Genomic DNA, 20,525 nt, shown 5'->3' with positions numbered 1-20,525 from the left:
GATTGTCCTATTATACTAGTTATAAAGTGTCACTTAATATGTAGTGAAAGTTATGGTATAGTGGAAAGAATAGTTGAAAAAATAAACATTTGGACCCTCCAAGAAAGGTAGCTTGGTGAAGTTTTTAATCTTCAAACTATGTCCCAGTCAGGGCTCTGCTACTAATTAGCTATAATCTTTGCACAAATTACATCGCCTTTCAGCCTCCGTTGCCTCACCTGTAAAATGAAAGAGAAGAATTGGGTACTCTCTAAGGTCACTTCCAGCTCTGTCATTCTATAATTCTGTTATGCTGAGGAAGAAATTCACATTGTGTTAACTGTATGAGTCAAACTGAAAATGATTATTAAAGTGGGAAAAAGCCAATTGTTTCTCTTAGAAAGTTCAACTAAATTTGAGAAGAACAATCTTTTCAATTTTTTAAGAAGAATTTAAGTATTTTTAGGGGTTTGATCTATTTATTTAGAGATGGGGTCTCACTCTGTCACCCAGACTGGAGTACAGTGGCACAATCATAACTCACTCCTGCCTCAAACTCATGGGCTCAAGTGATCCTCCTGCCTCTGCCTCCAGAGTAGCTGAGACTATAGGCATGTGCCACCACGCCTAGCTAACATTTGTACTGACCTATTTATTTATTGTGATTTATATCTTTTTTTTTTTTTTTTTTGAGATGGAGATTCACTCTTGTTGCCCAGGCTGGAGTGCAATGGCGCGATCCTGGCTCACCACAACCTCCGCCTCCTGGGTTCAAGTGATTCTCCTGCCTCAGCCTCCCCAGTAGTTGGGATTAAGGGCATGAGCCACCACGCGCAGCTCATTCTGTATTTTTAGTAGAGACGGGGTTTCTCCATGTTGGTCAGGCTGGTCTCAATCTCCCGACCTCAGGTGATCCGCCCGCCTTGGCCTCCCAAAGTGCTGGGATTACAGGAGTGAGCCACCGCGCCCGGCCGATTTATATCTTAACTATGAGAAACACCAAAAAATACGAGTAAACATCACTGAAAGAGTTACCATGTACAAATTTTTTTCTAAGTTTTAGCCCAAATTTCCAGGTCAAGACAAACCCACAGAGAGGTAAAAGGGTGTTAGGATGGGAGTTCATATTTACAGCAGGAACTTTACATACATGGTCTCCTTGAGCTCCTGCAACCTGGTAAGATAGGTATTATTCTCCTTTCACAGATGAATAAACTGCTACCCTTTTTTTAACAAGTAGATTTGTCTAAAAAGAACTATGTCAAATACTGCTTCCCATTTTCTTATTTCTCTAATGGCAACGATATACATCCCATAGTATATCTCAACGATATACTATCCCATTTCTCCCACCTCCTTAGACCCTTTCCCCATTCAACACCTGCGTAATCAGGAAATAAAACAATGATTCGGGTTTAAAGGGTATATCATGTGAAACTAATGCTGGGGTGACAGTCTCCATTCATAGTTCAAAATACAAATTTTATCCACTAAAATGGAAACGGAAGAAACAACTACTGAAATGTAAATAACATAACAACAAAAATAACAAAATATCATAATACACAGGGCCAAATCACATTATATACACTTACTACACTCACTCTACCCTACATAATCAAAGGGATAGGGGAAAAAATCAAATGTAGCAGGAAAGGCAATATAAAGCCATTAATTAATTAACTGGAATTTAGTTTGTAAATGCTAAAAGCATTTCTCAAAAATTAAGACAATGCTTTTGATCAGCAGACTAAATTATTACAAATAAAGATAAGTACTTATTACAAAACAACTTGAATCTTTGCATGACTAATATGTAAAATAAGTGGTGACTTGAAATCCTAGAGTGAACTTTACACAGAAATGGAATGTCTACATGTAGACACGGAGAACTCTTGGGAGGGGGAAAAGATTTGGATACGGCTATAGTTTTCACTTTGCAAATGATCAATTTTTGCAGAATTAGATGGAAAAGATCCTGTGCTTTTTATAGTTCAAACACAGACAAATGCTGGTAAGTCTCCAAAAATTTGATTAGAAGTTGGAGTGCTGAGTGATTTTAAGAACCTGAAGCAACAGCATTTCTAAACAATTCTTAAAATAAACTTGTTAGCCACATCAGCGTTGTGCATTAAATTTCACAACTCATGGAGAGGAAGAAAAAAAGTCTTGCTTAACTGTAAACATACAAGCTTTAGAAGAAGAATTTTAATGAAGTGTGGCTCCCAGAACAGGAAAGGCCTTATGTTAAAACAATTCAGTCCTTGAGTCCTTGGCTAACAACTAGACTGAACTACCTACCTGACTTGGAGCTAAAGTGTCCTGGAAAACATATTTAAAAAATTTTAACACTTTTCTCCCCTTGTAGAACACTTTAAATTTAAACTTATAGTCTAGACTATACAGATCAAATTCATGTTAATGACTATATAACCAGACTAAGTGGCAGACAGTGCAAAGGTGAAGAACTGAGGATTTACATACTAAAACAGGAACAGGGCAGTCATTATTTAATTTTTAAAACTCTCATTTAAATTTGCAATGCTTTGGCTGGGTGTGGTGGCTCAAGCCTGTAATCCCAGCACTTTGGGAGGGCAAGGTGGGCGGATCTCTTGAGGTCAGGAGTTTGAGACCAGCCTGGCCAACATGGTGAAACCCTGTCTCTACTAAAAATACAAAAATTAGTCGGGTATGGTGGCACTCGCCTGTAATCCCAGCTACTCAGGAAGCTGAGGCAGGAGAATCGCTTGAACCCAGGAGGGGGAGGTTGCAGTGAGCAGAGATCATGCCACTGCACTCCAGCCTGGGTGACAAGCAAGACTCCATCTCAAAAAGAAAATTAAATAAATAAAATAAATTTACAAGTTAGGAGAACATAACAGTACTCTTTCTCTTAGAAAGTACAACAAAAATATAATTTTTTACAGTTTTACTCTCAAACTTTTCTCTATGTAGTAACATGCCTTACTCACCTCTACAATAGGTTTGTTGTGAGAATCTTATAATGTAAACCCTGGACGTCCTATGAAGCATTTTTAAACTTCTAGTTTATGTCCTATTGATTCTTATTCAAGTGCTTTTCAAAAAATATTTAAACAACTATTCTTTTCTTGCCAATATTTTTATAATTTCCAAGAGGTTTTAAGGATGTTGAGAGAACATTGATTTCAGAAGTATCTACTACTATTACTAGTCAAGAACACAAATGTAGGCAGAGGATTTAACATTTCATCCTATATACATCTTAATCATCCTAACGGTAAAAACTCACATGAAACTTTAAGATACAAGATGATATGAGAATCTCAACATGGAAAGCTGTCACTATAACTACAAGCAGTGTACAAACATACTTCTACTTTTACCTACATAAGCTGACAGATGTTTAAAATACTGAGTTAACAAAGATCTTTTAGTAAAGTGACTTAGGCAGGCTTAAACTAGCAAGGATTAAGGATGAATCCTTACTAATTAATTGGAAGATCTGAGACATATTTTATATTTCATTTTACAAAATCAGAAATACTTATTTTGAAACAAGATAAGAAGACATGGTCTACCTGTCAAAAACCTACCACTCAGAAATATTTTTCATCCACAAAGCAGGAAAAACATAAAACCATTTACATTTCACATTGGCACCAAAAAGGTTAACTGCCCTGCCTTCTTGGATTAGAAAAACTAAAGCTGAGTGATAAGTACTTTTGCAGGCGTTTGAACATGCCTAAGCCTTTAAATCAGTAAAATACTTTCTAAAAATTCTGATTACAAAAGTAATACATACTTATAAAAAATTCAAACAGAACAAAATGAAAAAAATAGAAAGTGAAAGGCCCCTATAAAACCCCTCTGAGGCCCCTTCCCCAACCCCCCCAAAGAGAAACCACATTTAACAGTTTGGTGTCTATCTTTCCAAATCTTTTGTTCTATACATATAAGAAACATACATACTTTGATGGCCTCAGACTATACATAGTGTTTTGCCACTTGCATTTTACACTTAATATATCTTTCACATCTTTCCATGTCAGTACATCTTGGCTTGATAGTATTCTATCATTAAATACCCTTTCAAAAATGGCAAATCACTTTTAAAAAATTATTCGCACAAGTACGTGTTTATAATTTTAAAAGAAAATGGACAGAATCCTAAAACACAACAACCAACCTCTAAAAATAATCTCTATCTTTCCACCAGCATGGAACAATTATTCCTTTTTCACACAAAACAAATTATGTGATTGGGGAGATTAACTCTAATCTCCACATTTATATACAGAAAGCTCCATTTGTTAAGCCTATCTGAAAAGAATAAAAAATCCAGATGATTAATTCACTTACACTTAGAAATTAAGTCAGTATACAATGAATACACATTGTGTTCAGTTATAATATGATGCTTCTTAGTCTAGGGTTTCAATTAGATAACAGTAAAAAAAGTTGGATAAATAATACAGCTAATACCCTGAAAAATCCAGAAATTCAAAGATTATATTGCCAACTAAAACACTGCCATGTACATTTTTTTTCTACTTGGTAGCAAATGCTAATGGAATTCAATCCTGATTACTTAAAAGTCAGTTCACATCACACATTCAATCAGGGTAATAAGAAGAACATAACATCTCTACTACAGAGTTAGATTAAGACATAAAAATTTTTTGCTTGAAAGTAATGACTGTGTAGCACATGGGACACTTGTCAACTGCTTCAGCACATTGTTTACAAGTGACTAGATGTCCACAAGGAACAAAAACGATAGCAATATTTCTATCCATACAGATTTTGCAAAGCTTCTCCTCTTGCAGGCGCCTTAGCTGCTCTTCAGTACTAATCTCTGCAAAAAGAGAAAAGAATTATGCTAGTTTTAGACTTTCTTAGTTGTTTACATTCATTGAAAATATTATTGAACCCCTACTACGTGCCAAGCACCCAACAAGTGCCAGGAGATATGAGGATGACTCACACATGGCATCTGCTCTTAAATAGCTCACATGCTAGTGGGAGAGGATGTAAGATGAGGCTATGGAGGTTAAGCACAAAGTACAAAGTGATAAGTGCTCTAATAAAGTTATGTACAAAGTGCTCTAGAACAAGATGAGAAAACAAGTTCTTCTGCTCAGGCTAGTTGGAGAAGGCTCCACAGGTTGGCAGTGGCTGGATCGGGGGAGGAGGGAAGCGGAGGAGTGACATTTAAGCATGGGCAGTAATTTGCCAGGCAGAAAAACAAGGGTTAGGTAAAAGGAGCAGCATATGGAAAGGTCACAACTGATTCCAGAAATAGAGGGATGGATTTGAGGGACACCTCTGAAGTGGGACAAGTAGGACTGGGTGACTGACTGGATATGAGGGCTGAAGAAGAAAGACAAACTAAAGTTGATTTCAAGATTGCTAGCTTGGCTGACAAGGATATGGTGATGCCAATAAGAAATATAAAAGGAGGTACAGGTTTGGGATCTTCAGATATTTTTTAGGTGTTTTCAGGACACCCATATAAAAATACCCAGTAGGTAACTGAAGAGTCAAATCTTGAGGTCAGGAGAAGTCAGGGCTAGAGATAGAGATCTGGATGTCATCAGCATATAGGTGGCACTGAAGTACTTGCTTAATTCAGCCTTTCCCAAAATAGTTTTGTGAAATGTGAATACATATGCCACAAAAAAAATGTGTTTCATGGTCACATATAACAATAATGACAACAGCAGCAGTAGTTAACAGTAATATTGCATAAATAGTATGTGCTAGGCACTATTCCAAATGCATTACATATTTTAACTTATCTTTATAACCACAACTATTTGTTTATTTTAGCATCTTTATAATCATTATGTACCAGCAGTTTCCAAATACGGCCTCACATGAGAATAACCTGGGGCATTTTCAAACAACAGATTTCTGGGCTCCATTCACAGAACCTAAAATTTCTGGGGTTGGGCACACCGGCATTTGAGAACCACTGTCATCCATGACAGGGCAGTACAGTACAATATAGGACAGTATAGTCTATATTCCCTCTTAGAAATGTACAACACATTCCCCTGTTTAACTATGGGGTTCCTTTTTCATGGCATCCTTTTAATATCCTGTTGAACACTATACTGAAAACATGTTTGGAAAACAATAGTTTATTCAAGAAATACTTACTGGACACTTAACTAGGTTCTACTAGGGATACAATTAACAAATACATAAACCTCAAGCCCCCAGTCATTCACAGACAAGTAAACAGGAAAGTATAAATGGTATGATGACAAAGGTAATTACAATGTGTTATGAAGAGCACAGGAAGGGTGTGTGTGCATGTGTGCGCATGCATGCATAAACAAAGGCCTCCTGGAGGAAATTATATCTAAAACTGGATACTAAAGAATGAATTAGGAGTATACTAGGAGAGGGAGGCTTTGGGGGATAAGGGCAATGGGAGAAAAGTGTTTTAGGCAAAGGAAATGGCATAAGCAAGCTCCAAGGAGAGAGAACATGGCCTACAAGTGCACAGGCAAAGCTTGGGCACAGAATTTGAGAAAATAGCATGAGATGAGGCTACAAAAGGGTGCCTGATCATGAAAGATTAGGCAAGCCACGTAAAGGAGTTTGGACTTGATCCCAAGGGCCCTGGGAGCCAGTGAAGGATTTTAAACTAGAGACAGATATGATCACATCCATGTTTCAGAAAGGTTTCTCTGGCTAGGGGGTAAAGGAAAGGATTGTTTAATCTCTTTCTTCTTAAAAAGTACCCTCTTGGGCATAATAAAAACTATAGGCTCAACCATGGAATGCATCAGAGATAAGAAGATAAAGCACTTAACCCTCAAGAAGCCTGTTCTAATGGGCAGGGCAGAAACCAGTTTCAAAATAGTGTAAAAAGCAAAAAGCTTAGCCAGGTGTGGTGGCTCACACCTGTAATCCTAGCACTTTGGGAGGCTGAGGTGGGCAGATCATTTGAGGTCAGGAGTTCAAGACCAGCCTGGCCAACATGGTGAAACCCCGTCTCTACTAAAAATGCACACACAAATTAGCTGGGTGTGGTGGTACATGCCTGTAATCCCAGCTACTCCGGAGCCTGAGGCAGGAGAATCGCTTGAAGCTGAGAGATGGAGGTTGCAGTGAGCCAAGATCATGCCACTGCACTCCAGCCTGGGCGACAGAGCAAGACCCTATTTCAAGAAAAACAAAACAAAACAAAACAAAACAAAACAAAACTCTACCAGCACCAGGAGTAGATAAGAAGGAGCTCCTAACTCTGCTGTGGGTGCGGGAGAAAACTTGAAAGAAGTGACTTCTGAGCTGAACCTTGAAACATGAGTTCACAAAGTAGATTCAGAGAGTTGGGGATAGAGTGGGGAATGGGACTAGGTATACAGACAGAGAAAAGGTACTCAAGGCAGAGGAAAAAATATAAGTAAAGAAATGGCACTATAAGCTGATTTATATTATAAGAAAGCATTGACACCAAAAAAAGTCAGAATGAAGTGTATATTTCATGCCCAAAAAATCAAAAGGAGGACAAGTAATTTCCACATTACTTTTAGATGCAATGCTACAACGAGTTAAAAACAAACAAAAAAACCCAACAATACTGACACCTAGAGTAGTGAAATTTATAGAGACAAAAAGTAGAATGGTAGTTGCCAGGGTTGGGAAGAGAGGGAATGGGGAGTTGTTTAATGAACATGTTTTTATTATTATTATTATTTATTTTTATTTTTATTTTTATTTAAAGATGGGGTCTTGCTCTGTATCCTAGGCTGGAGAGCAATGGTGCAATCACAGCTCATTGCAGCCTTGAACTTCTGGTCTCAAGCAATCCTCTTGCCTCAGCCTCCCAAGCAGCTGGAACTACAGGCGTGCACCACCACGCCTGGCTGTTTAATGGATGCAGAGTTTTGGTTTTGCAAGATGAAGAATTCTAGAGGTTGACTGTGCAACAATGTAAATGTACTTAACACTACGGAACCATACCCTAAAAATGGTTAAGATAGTAAATTGTATGTGTATTTTATCACAATTTTTATTTTTTTTATTTTTATTTTTTTTTGAGACGGAGTCTCGCGCTGTGTCACCCAGGCTGGAGTGCAGTGGCGCGATCTCGGCTCACTGCAAGCTCCGCCTCCCAGGTTCACGCCATTCTCCTGCCTCAGCCTCCGAGTAGCTGGGACTACAGGCGCCCGCCACCACGCCCGGCTAGTTTTTTGTATTTTTAGTAGAGACGGGGTTTCACCATGTTAGCCTGGATGGTCTCGATCTCCTGACCTCGTGATCCACCCGCCTCGGCCTCCCAAAGTGCTGGGATTACAGGCTTGAGCCACCGCGCCCGGCCACAATTTTTAAAAATCTAAAAAAAAAAAAAACAAAACTGAAACGAACCCCAAAACACTGGACCAGAAGTCAGGAAATCTGAGTTCCATTCCCAGCTATTGGCATGATCCTAGGCAATAGTCCATCTGTACTTCAGGTTCCCCACTAAGTTCATAAAAGTTATAAAATGGGCTGGGTGCGGTGGTTCATGCCTGTAATCCCAGCACTTTAGGAGGCCGAGGCGGGAGGATCACCTGAGGTTGGAAGTTGGAGACTAGTCCACCAACATGGATAAACCCCATCTCTACTAAAAATACAAAATTAGCAGGCCGTGGTGGCACATGCCTGTAATCCCAGCTACTCGGGAGGCTGAGGCAGGAGAATTGGTTGAACCCGGGAGGTGGAGGTTGCAGTGAGCTGAGACTGCACCACTGCATTCCAGCCTGGGCAACAAGAGTGAAACTCCATCTCAAAAAAAAAAAAAGTTGTAAAATAATCTTTAAGGTTCCTTTGGTTCTGATTGTTTGTGATACCCTATCATCTCATTTTTTTTTCTATATTATTTCATCCTTGTATAAAGCCACTAACTTGAGACGGTGATATTCTGGGCATAGATCTTTTCCCCTCAGGCCAATAGTTTACCACTGGCAATTACTTCCCTCTTGGCTTAAAGGTAACTACTGGATTCTACATACTTCCCTACAGCGCCTTTCCCCTTCTCCTCCCCACAAAGCCCTCTTCTAGGTCAGAAGGTTACTGGCACATGAGCAATAAAGGCTAGATAACTTTTGATGTTATTTGCTAATATTTGTAATTATTTAAAGCCTCTTTTAGAATAAACTGATGTTATTCATTTTACTATTAGAGAAGATTCATGTGGAAAGACAGATAAATGAATATGGGTTATTTGATTTTTATATTATACACAGTAATATATATAAAGATTAAAATAAGTACTTTAGTATGTACACTAAATAAACGGCTTTATTTTACACTACATAATTTTTTCAAAGAAAGAAAAAAGATACTGATTTGGTACTATTTTTACAAGATATTTTACTAGGGCATTCTCTGTTACACAGCCATTGGGAAAAAAAGACAGCACTAAATCTAGGATTTCTCAGTAAGTGACAATGTTATATCTTCTCTAATAACCTTCACCTGCTTCACTTCAGTTAGCCCCATCCTTATTTTATATAAAATTAAAAGATTCTTAGTGCCAGTCTTTCCTCATCAGCTTTTGGGAAGACAAACAGGCAGCGGTCCCAGCATGAGTAGAGAGCCTGTATCAATTACTTGCCTCTCAATTTAGTGAGACTGAGGAGAGTTCAAATGAATTCCAACCCTTAGGCTCTCCTTCCCACACCATCCTAGTTTGTAGTCTCAGTGATAATATGAGCGCCCACTGACTCCTGTTAGATAGAGAAAAGACACTCTCCCTAATGCACAGTCCCTTGATCTCTTCCTATTACAACCTGCTAAATCTTTCTGCTGCAGACACATTAAGGTTTGAAAGCTAATAACTTATGGCCAAACTTAATTAAGCGCGTGTTTAAGATGCAGGAAAAAAATGACACAATTGCTTGTATTTCTGTTATAGTAGAAAAATTCTAGTCTGGCCAACTGGGCGAAATCCCGCCTCTACTAAAGATACAAAAAATTAGCCGGGCGTGGTGGCACATGCCTGTAATTCCAGCTACTCGGAAGGGTGAGGCAGGAGAATTGCTTGAGCCGGGGAGGCAGAGGTTGCAGTGAGCTGAGATCGTGCCACTGCACTCCAGCCTGGGCGACAGAGTGAGACTCCGTCTTAAAAAAAATAAAAAAAAGAAAGAAAGATGACCAAGTAAAGGGTTTATTTTACGACCACCAAGATAAGTGGAGCCTGTGTAAGTTTTAAATAAATGCATCTATAAGGGAAAAACTAGAAGCTTTCCATTGATTCTTACATCAATGAATATAATTTTAAATATCATTAATGTTCATACTGTTTCATAACTTAAGTAATTATCTGAATAATGTTTCAAAAGCACTTGAAATATCTTAAAGATCACAAGGATTTTAAATGTGTCAAAAATAAGTAAACGTTTAAGTTTTTTAGCAGTAGGAGAATTCTCATCTTTTTGGAGGGAGGATAGTCAAGAGCTTAGAGAACTATTACAGGTATAGTACCCAAAAGTGTACTCAGTTTGAAACCTCTTCTTTAACCTTCGATGTTGTTGGCAAGCACTATAGTGTCCATCATCCTTAAAGGAGATATATATATATTTTGAGACAAGATCTCGCTCAGCTGCCCAGGCTGAAGTGCAGTGGCATGATCATGGCTCACTGCAGCCTTGATCTCCCTGGCTCAGGTGATCTTCCCCGCTCAGCTTCCCAGGTAGCTGGGACTACTAGCACACACCACCATGCCCGGCTAATTTTTGTATTTTTTGTAGAGACAGTTTCATTATGTTGCCCAGGCTGGTAGAATTCATATTTTTAATCTTTTTTCCATGATTAATGTAATGATATTTGGAAATGAGGCCTTTGGGAACTAATTAGGTTTGGATGAGGTCATGAAGATGAGACCCCCATGATGGGATTAGTGTCCCTAAAAGTAGAGGAAAAGAGACCAGAGTACTTGCTCCATCTTGTCCCATCCACCCCCAACCCATGCCATGTGAGGACACAGTGAGAAGGCAGCCATCTGCAAGGCAGGAAGAGGGCCCTCATCAATAACGAAATCGGCCAGCACCTTGATTTTGGAGCCTCCGAAACTGTCAGAAATAAGTCTGTTGTTTAAGACACCTAGTCAATGGAATTTTATTATAGCAGCTTGAGCAGACTAACACACAGCATTAAGGTTATGTTTAAAAAATGTCCATATCCCCAGCCTCCCAAAGTGCTCGGATTACAGGTGTGAGCCACCACATCTGGCCCTTTCTTGCTTTTTAAAAACAGCAATGCATACCTTTCTGTAATGAAGTCTGACTTGACTCATCTTGTGTACTGTCTTTCTGAGCATTCACTAGATCTGCAACCAGAACCTCAAGTGATTTATAGTTGCTTCCAGATATCTGAATTTTTTCCTCCATTATTTTCTTAATGTCCTTGAAACTGAACCCCATTCGTATAGCTTCTTGTACCATAGGATTTTGGAAGATGGTATCATCTGAAATAAAAATTGGTGAGGAAAAAGAACATAGAATTTAAACAATTACTTTCATTATCACAACTCAATAGCAAAATATAGTTAAAATGAAAAAATTCAGCAGCAAGCAAAAGAACAAAAACAAACCAGCAAAGCAAAGCTGCTTTGGGAAGATTTTTTGAAGTATTCAGGCACTGAAAAATCACTTTCAGAATCTTACAATTAATTGTAAATACAATGAGTATGTATTTTGTAGTGTTTGAAACGATGCAAGGTAAAACAGGCAAGAAAAAGGTTAAGTGCTTCAAAAATCTGAACTTTTTTGAATCTAGCTGTACTCTTTAACAATTAACCTAAGGTACTTAAAGAGTGGATGTTGTTACTGAGTCACTAGCAATTATTTGGGGAAAATGATGGGAAATTAGGGAAATCCCAGTCTATAACCCTGAACATGTCAATTTCCTAGCTCTCAAACTTCATTTCTGTAGTAGAGCGGGTAGGACTGGATAAAGCAAGAAAGTCAATGGAAACCTGTTTTTATGATACTCAAAGTAGGAACACAGCATGTGTAGGGAAGTGCTAAGAGAGGACACTTATACCCTCTGACTCATCAATTCCACTCTTGGGTATTAAAAATGAGTGTATATCTCTGCCAAAGATATGCACAAGAATATTCATAGCAGTGTTATTTATAATAGCCCCAAACTGGAAACAACTCAAATGTCCATCATCAGGTGAATAGATTGTGTGGTATATTCATAAGCTACACAGCAAGAAAAAAAACTATTGCCACAGACAATATGGATGAATCTCATAGATATAACGAGCAAACCAGAATCATAATTCATCATTATGACACAAGAGTACCTACTGCATGAGTCCATTTGTAAGAACTCCAAAACTAATCTATGGTAATAAACAAAATTAATCTATGGTAATAGAAGCCAGAATGTAACTTGGGGGTGCGTACTGATGGGGAAGGAGCATGAAAGAGCTTTCTAGGGTTGTGGAAATGTTCTATGTCTTAATCTGGAGGATAGTTACACAGATAAATATATATATTTTAACAGATACATTTTAATATATATTTAACACATATTTTATTTAATATATATTTTAACATACATACGTTAAAATTCATCAAGTAGAAAACTTATGATTAGGGTACTTTAAGCACTTTACTGTGTGTGTGTGTATTATATATACATACATATATATATATATAATTTTTTTTTTTTTTTTTTTTTTTGAGACAGAGTCTCGCTCTGTCACCCAGGCCAGAGTGTAATGGTGTGATCTCGGTTCACTGCAACCTCTGCCTCCCAGGTTCAAGCAATTCTGCCTCAGCCTCTCGAGTAGCTGGGATTACAGACATGTACCACCACACCCGGCTTTTCTGTATTTTTAGTAGAGACAGGGTTTCACTATATTGGCCAAGCTGGTCTCAAATTCCTGACCTTGTGATCTACCCTCCTCGACCTCCCAAAGTGCTGGAATTACAGGCGTGAGCCACCACACCTGGCTACTATATGTATATTATAGCTCAATAAATGTTTTTTTGAAAGAGAGGAGGCCAGGTGCAGTGGCTCATACCTGTAATCCCAGCACTTTGGGGAGGCCAAGACAGGGGGATTCTTTGAGGCCTGCTGTTTGAAACCACCCTGGTCAACAAAGTGTGACCCTGTCTCTATTAAAAAATAAAAATAAAACATAAGGCTGGGCATGGTGGCTCACATCTGTAGTCCCAGCATTTCAGGAGGCTAAGATGGGCAGATAGCTTGAGCCTAGGAGTTCAAAACCCTGTCTCTGCAAAAAATACAAAAATCAGCTGGGTGTGGCAGCACACACCTGTGGTCCCAGCTACTCTGCAGGCTAAGACTGGAAGATACTGTGAGCCTGGGAGGCGAAGGCTGCAGTGAGCCAAGACTGCACCACGGCACTCCAGCCTTGGCGACAGAGCGAGACGCTATCTAAATAAATAAATAAGTAAATAAATAGAGGAGGCTGGAAAGGAAGAGATATAGAGATTCGAGTATAAAGAACATATATAGTAAATAACAAAATATATTTTACGGAAAGTAACTTAAGATGTGTGTTTTGATAAAAAAAAAAAAAACTCTTGCTGGGCGCGGTGGCTCACGCCTGTAATCCCAGCACTTTGGGAGGCCGAGACGGGCGGATCACAAGGTCAGGAGATCGAGACCATCCTGGCTAACACGGTGAAACCCCGTCTCTACTAAAAATACAAAAAATTAGCTGGGCGTGGTAGCGGGCGCCTGTAGTCCCAGCTACTCGGGAGGCTGAGGCAGGAGAATGGCGTGAGCCCAGGAGGCGGAGCTTGCAGTGAGCCAAGATCGCGCCACCGCACTCCAGCCTGGGTGACAGACCAAAGACTCCGTCTCAAAACAAACAAACAAACAAACAAAAAAAACACAACTCTGGGCCAGGCATGGTGGCTCACACTTGTAATCCCAGCACTTTGGGAGGCCGAGGCAGGCGGTTCACAAGGTCAGGAGATCGAGACCATCCTAACACAGTGAAACCCCGTCTCTACTAAAAATACAAAAAAAAATTAGCCAAGCATAGTGATGGGCGCCTGTAGTCCCGGCTACTCGGAAGGCTGAAGCAGGAGAATGGCGTGAACCTGGGAGGCAGAGGTTGCAGTGAGCCGAGATCGTGCCACTGCACTCTGTGCCTGGCGATCGAGCAAGACTCCGTCTAAAAAAAAGAAAAAAAGAAAAAAAAAGAAAACCTCTGTTGGGAGGTTATAATACAGAAAAAAGACCAGTAAGGAGACTACTACAATTGTCCAGATGAAAAACAAGGAAGGGCCTGAACTAGAGCAGAGTAAGTGGGAAAGTCTGAAGCAACATTAAGAACGTGGAATCCATCAAATTTGATGATTAATTAAATGTAAAAGGATTACAGAGAGCAAAGAGCTTAGGAACACATAAATTACTGGGCAACCTTGTGAACTGTGGTACTATTAACCAATACAGGAGAAAAAAATGCAGGATTGGATTCAGTCTGAGTGGTTTTTAGAGATGCATTCTAGGTAGAAATGTCCAGAGGGGACCATACATTGCTCTTTCTTGCTTCTATCTTTGACTTGTTTTTATTTTCAGTTTGTTTTGTTGCTCCTTTACTTGTGCCCATCTAATGAGATGTTGGTGGTTCCCTTCCAATCCCTCATCGACCCTTCTTAAAAATGGTCTTTCCAGCCAGGTGCAGTGGCTCACGCCTGTAATCCCAGCACCTTGGGAGGCCGAGGTAGATCACCCGGAGGTCAGGAGTTCAAGATCAGCCTGGCCAACATGGCAAAAACCTGTCTCTACAAAAATTACAAAATTACGCCGGGCAGTGGCTCAAGCCTGTAATCCCAGCACTTTGGGAGGCCGAGACAGCGGATCACGAGGTCAGGAGATCGAGACCATCCTACAATATGGTGAAACCCCACTGCCAAAAAACTAGCCGGGCGAAAAGCGGTGCCTGTATCCCAGCCACTGGAGGCTGAGGCAGGAGAATGCATAAACCCGGGAGGCGGAGCCAGGCAGCCGAGATCCGCCACTGCACCCAGCCTGGCGACAGGAGCCGCAGACCTCCCGCCTCAAAAAAAAAAAAAAAAAAATTAGCTGGGTGCAGTAGCATGTGCCTGTAGTCCCAGCTGCTCGGGAGGCTGATGCAGGAGAATCCCTTGAACCTGGGAGGCGGAGGTTGCAGTGAGCCAAGATTGGCGCCACTGCACTCCAGCCCAGGATAGGAGCTGCAGACTCTCAAGAAAAAAAGGTCTTTCCAGACACTTCCCCTACCAGCACCATCTTACTCTCATTTATACAGGTTTTATTATCCTCCTACTTCAATGTCCTGCAGGTATCTCAAACTCAACTTGCTAAAAACAAAAAGGAAGGACATGGACCCCTACCTCATACCATATACAAAAATTAACTCAAAATGGATCAAAGACCAGAATGTAAGATATAACACCATAAAACTCTTAGAAGAAAACATAGGTATAAACCTTGGTGACCCTGGATTAGGCAATGGTTTTTTAAATATGACATTAAAAGCATGAGCAACACACACAAAAAACAGATAAATTGGATTTCATAAAAATTAAAAACGTTTGGCCGGGCGCAGCAGCTCACGCCTGTAATCCCAGCACTTTGGAAGGCCGAGGCAGGTGGATCACCTGAGGTCAGGAGTTCGAGATCAGCCTCAACATGGAGAAATCCTGTCTCTACTAAAAATACAAAATTAGCCCGGTGTGGTGGTGTACGCCTGTAATTCCAGCTACTCAGGAGGCTGAGGCAGGAGAATTGCTTGAACCTAGGAGGCAGAGGTTGCGGTAAGCCAAGATCGTGCCATTGCACTCTAGCCTGGGTAATAAGAGCAAAACTCCATCTCAAAAAAAAAAAAAAAAAAATTAAAGACGTTTATGCTTCAAAGAATGCCAACAAGAAAGTGAAAAAGGTGGCCAGGTGCAGTGGCTCACGCCTGTAATTCCAGCACTTTGGGAGGCTGAGGTGGGTGGATCATGAGGTCAGGAGTTTGAGACCAGCCTGGCCAACATGGTGAAACCCCATCTCCACTAAAAAAACAACAACAAAAATTAGCCAGCCATGGTGCTGCACACCTGTAATCCCAGCTACTCGGGAGGCTGAGGCAGAATTGCTTGAGCCCAGGAGGCGGAGGTTGCAATGAACAGAGATCGCACCACTGCACTCCAGACTGGGCAACAGAGCAAGACTCCATCTTGGGGGAAAAAAAAAAGGAAACCCATGGAATGGGAGAAAATACTTGCAAATCATAAATCTGACAGGGACTTATATATATAAATAACTATAATCTTCATTTAGAAAGTAAAAGAGGCCAAAAAAAAGAACTGTAATATATAATGATCTCTTTTAACTCAATAACAAAAAGATAACCCATCTCCCTAGACTGTTCAGTAGAAAAAGAAGGACAACCCAAATAAAAAATGGTCAAGGCTGGGCACAGTGGATCACACCTGTAATCCCAGCACTTTGGAAGGCCGAGGGAGGCAGATTGTTTAATTCCAGGAGTTTGAGACCAGCCAGGGCAACAATGGCGAAACTTTCTCTCTATAAAAAATACAAAAATTAACTGGGTGTGGTGGCACACACCTGTAGTCCCAGCTACGCAGAAGACTGAGGCAGCAGAATTGCTTGAGCCAGGGAGGTCGAGGCCACAGTGAGCGTGACTGTACTACTGTACTCCAGCCTGGGTGACTGAGCAAGACCCTGTCTCAAAAAAAAAAGAAAAAAGAAAATAAAAAATGGGCCAGGCACGGTGGCTCACACCTGTAATCTCAGCACTTTGAGAGGCCAAGGTGGGTAGATCACCTGAGGTCAGGAGTTCAAGACCAGCCTGGCTAACATGGCAAAACCCCATCCCTACTAAAAATGCAAAAATTAGCCTGGTGTGGTGGTGAGCACCTGTAATCCCAGCTACTAGGGAGGCTGAGGCAGAAGGATCACTTGAACCCAGGAGGCAGAGGTTGCAGTGAGCCGAGATCGTACCACTGCACTCCAGCCTAGGCAACAGAGCAAGATTCCATCTCAAAAAAAAAAAAAGTCAAAGGAGATGAACAGACATTTCTACAAAGATTTACAAATGGACAATAAGCACGTGAAAAGATGCTCAATATCATTAATCATCAGGGAAATGCAAAACAAAACCACAATGAGATACCATGTCACATCCACTAGAATGGCTGTGATAAATAAGACAGATAATGAATGTAGAGAAAATGAAATCCTCATACACTGCTGGTAGGAAAGTCAAAGGGTGCAGTCACTTTGGAAATCTGTCTGGTAGTTTATCAAAAGGTTAAATATAGAATAACCACATGACCCAGCAATTCCATCCCTGGATATATACCCAAGAGAATTGGGTATATAACATGTCTATACAAAAACTTTTATACATAAATGTCCGTAGAACCATCATTCATAATAGTCAAAAAGTAGAAACAAGCCAAATGTCAACTGAGAAATGGATAAACAAAATGTGGTATTATTTATATAATGGACTCTTTTTCTACAATAAAAAAGAATGAAATACTCATATATGCTACAACATGGATGCACCTTGAAGACACATATTACATTATTCCATTTATATTAAATGTCCAAAATAGGCAAAACCATAGAGACAGAAAGTAGATTACTGTTTGCCTTGGCCTAGGGGTAGGGTGGGCAATGGAGAATGACTGTTGATGGGTGAGTATGGAGTTTCTTGTTGGGGTAATGACAGTGTTCTGCAATTAAATAGTAGTAATGCCACTCACTGCGTAGGGAGGAGCCCTGCTCTGCAGGAGTAGTCATGGAGCTGAATTTATGTTTTATTTATTTATTTACTTATTTTTGAGATAGAATCTCGGTCCATCACTCAGGCTGGAGTGCAGTAGCACGATCTCAGCTCACAGAAACCTCCGCCTCCCAGGTTCAAGCAATTTTTATGTCTCAGCCTCCCGAGTAGCTGGGACTACAGGTGTGTGCCACCACGCCCCAGTAATTTTTGTATTTTTCTTTTTTTTGAGGCAGAGTTTTGCTCCTTTTTGCCCAGGCTGGAGTGCAATGGCGTGGTCTCAGCTCACTGCAATCCGCTGCCTCCCAGGTTCAAGCAATTCTCCTGCCTCAGACTCCTGAGTAGCTGGGATTACAGGTGTGCAGCACCATGCTCAGCTAATTTTGTATTTTTAGTAGAGATGGAGTTTCACCATGTTGGCCAGGCTGTTCTCGAACTCCAGACCTCAGGTGATCCACCCGCCTCGGCCTCCCAAAGTGCTGGGATTACAGGCGTGAGCCACTGCACCTGGCAATTTTTGTATTTTTAGTACAGATGGGGATTCACCATGTTGGCCAGGCTGGTCTTGAACTCCTGACCTCAAGTGATCTGCCCACCTCGGCCTCCCAAAGTGCTGGGATTACAAGAGTGAGCCACCGCACCCAGCTGAATTTATTATTTTTTATATATAACAAAAAGAGTAGTAATGGTTGCCCAACCTTGTGAATATACTAAAAAAACCCTAAATTGTACACTTTATAGGATGAAATTTATATGTGAATTATATTTCAATTTTAAAACGTTAACCCTAAACCAGAGTCTCATCAGTCATAAAAAGATTAATATGCATCGTAACAATGATTAAATACCATAGAATATTATCAAGAAATGTTATAGAAGCTGGATGTGGTGGCACACATCTGTAGTTCTAGCTACTCAGGAGGCTGAGACAGGAGGATGACTTGAGCCCAGGAGTTTGAGGCTGCAATGAGCTATGATCATGCCTATGAATAGTCACTGCACTCTAGTCCAGGCAACACAGTGAGACTACGTCTCAAAAAAAAAAAAAAAGAAACTGCTATAGTATCTTTGTTTCTTAGTAACTTTAACAATATAGGCTAGACTAAATGATTTCTTAGGTTGTATTGTTTATGCCCATTACAAAACCCATATCAAATAATATTAAACTAGCTCTCCCTCTCAAGAATACTTAGGAATACCTATACATTACTGTCTTGCATTATAATTCTATTCTCTTTTTTTTTGAGACGGAGTTTTCGCTCTTGTTGCCCAGGTTGGAGTGCAATGGTGCGATCTCGGCTAACTGCAACCACCGCCTCCTGGATTCAAGCAATTCTCCTGTCTCAGCCTCCCAAGTACAGGCATGCACCACCAAGCCCGGCTAACTTTGTATTTTTAATAGAGATGGAGTTTTGCCAAGTTGGTCAGTCTGGTCTCGAACTCCTGACCTCAGGTGATCCACCTGCCTCAGCCTCCCAAAGTGCTGGGATTACAGGAGTGAGCCACCGCACCCAGCCCCTTGTAATTCTTAAGATACTAAATAGATGATGCTACCAATTTAGGAAGTGGGGAATCACTAGACATACTCTAAATTAAACTTTCTACTACTTTTGAAATATGATGCCTAAGTTGAAAATGAGATCTGCAGTGTGATGTAGGATTCAGAAGACCTTGCTTGCCATCCTAGTTCCACTAATGATTTGTAATGTGACTGTGCACAAGTCACTTAACCTCTCCGACTGTTTCTTCATCTGAAAAGTGGGGATAACAATTATCTTCCTTCCTTAGCATAGTATCTTTCTCTGCCCACTTTTTGAGTTTTAAAACCTCTACTTCTCCATGAAGTAACAGGAGGTAAACAAAACAAATCTTACACCTCTGTGAAGAAGCTGGGGAAGGTACAATGACAGTATGGGATAAAGAAGCAGATGGGTTAGGGCTTATCATGGTAATGGCACACCAGTAGAAAAGTGAAATAATTCTGGCTTACTTAAGGAACCCTAGGTACAAAAAGACACTTCACCCTTTCTCTTGTGATTTTAGCAGAAATGGCAATGAGGTAGCCTATCAGTGTTCCTCCTGAACTTGGAAAAACTATCTGATGGCCTACTAACATTTTTAATACAGACACGTCTGACTGATTTTTTTTCTTTTCTTTTTGAGATGGAGTCTTGCCCTGTTGCCCAGGCTAGAGTGCACTGACATGATCTTAGCTGACTGCAACCTCCACCGCCCAGGTTCAAGTGATTATCCTGCCTCAGCCTTCCGAGTAGCTGGGACTACAGGCGCACACTATCACGCCCAGCTAATTTTTGTATTTTTAGGGTTTCGCCATGTTGGCTAGGATGGTCTTGAACTCCTCGGCCTCCCAAAGTGCTGGGATTACAGGTGTCAGCCACTGCACCCAGCCTCTGACTGCAACTTATAAGTACTTTATTAAATTATTTTTTGCTTTTGTTTTTGTTTTTGGAGACGGAATCTCGCTCTGTTGCCAGGCTTGAGTGCAGTGGCACGATCTTGGCTCACTGCAACCTCCACCTCCCGGGTTCAAGCGATTCTCCTGCCTCAGCCTCCCAAGTACCTGGGACTACAGGTGTGCGCTACCACATCCAGCTAATTTTTAAAAAAAATTTTTAGTAGAGACGGAGTTTCACCATGTTAGCCAGGATGGTCTCGATCTCCTGACGTTGTGATTCGCCTACCTCGGCCTCCCAAAGCGCTGGGATTACAGGCGTGAGCCACCACGCCCAGCCGCCTAAATTCTTAAATTTATAGTAACGTCATCTCAAAT

At 40.6% G+C, this 20,525-nt stretch overlaps 1 protein-coding gene across 3 annotated transcripts in view; it reads right to left on the bottom strand.

Annotated features, from left to right (window-relative positions):
- Positions 1-3,107: 3,107 nt before the first annotated feature.
- XIAP (X-linked inhibitor of apoptosis) overlaps positions 3,108-20,525 on the bottom strand; it is a 53,179-nt gene continuing 35,761 nt past the window's right edge. For all 3 annotated transcript variants that reach the window (XM_017954354.3, XM_003918241.5, XM_021932646.2), the window contains 2 exons: positions 11,225-11,425; positions 3,108-4,816 (listed from right to left, as the gene is read on the bottom strand). In XM_017954354.3, the coding sequence (XP_017809843.1) occupies positions 4,623-4,816; positions 11,225-11,425 (395 nt within the window). In that variant the 3' untranslated portion in view covers positions 3,108-4,622. The remainder of the gene's footprint in view (positions 4,817-11,224; positions 11,426-20,525) is intronic.

This window comes from Papio anubis, chromosome X (genome assembly GCF_008728515.1).
Source record: "Papio anubis isolate 15944 chromosome X, Panubis1.0, whole genome shotgun sequence".
Lineage (NCBI taxonomy): Eukaryota > Metazoa > Chordata > Mammalia > Primates > Cercopithecidae > Papio > Papio anubis.
Note: the sequence above shows the minus strand (reverse complement) of the source record. Positions and strands in the feature narration are given on the sequence as shown.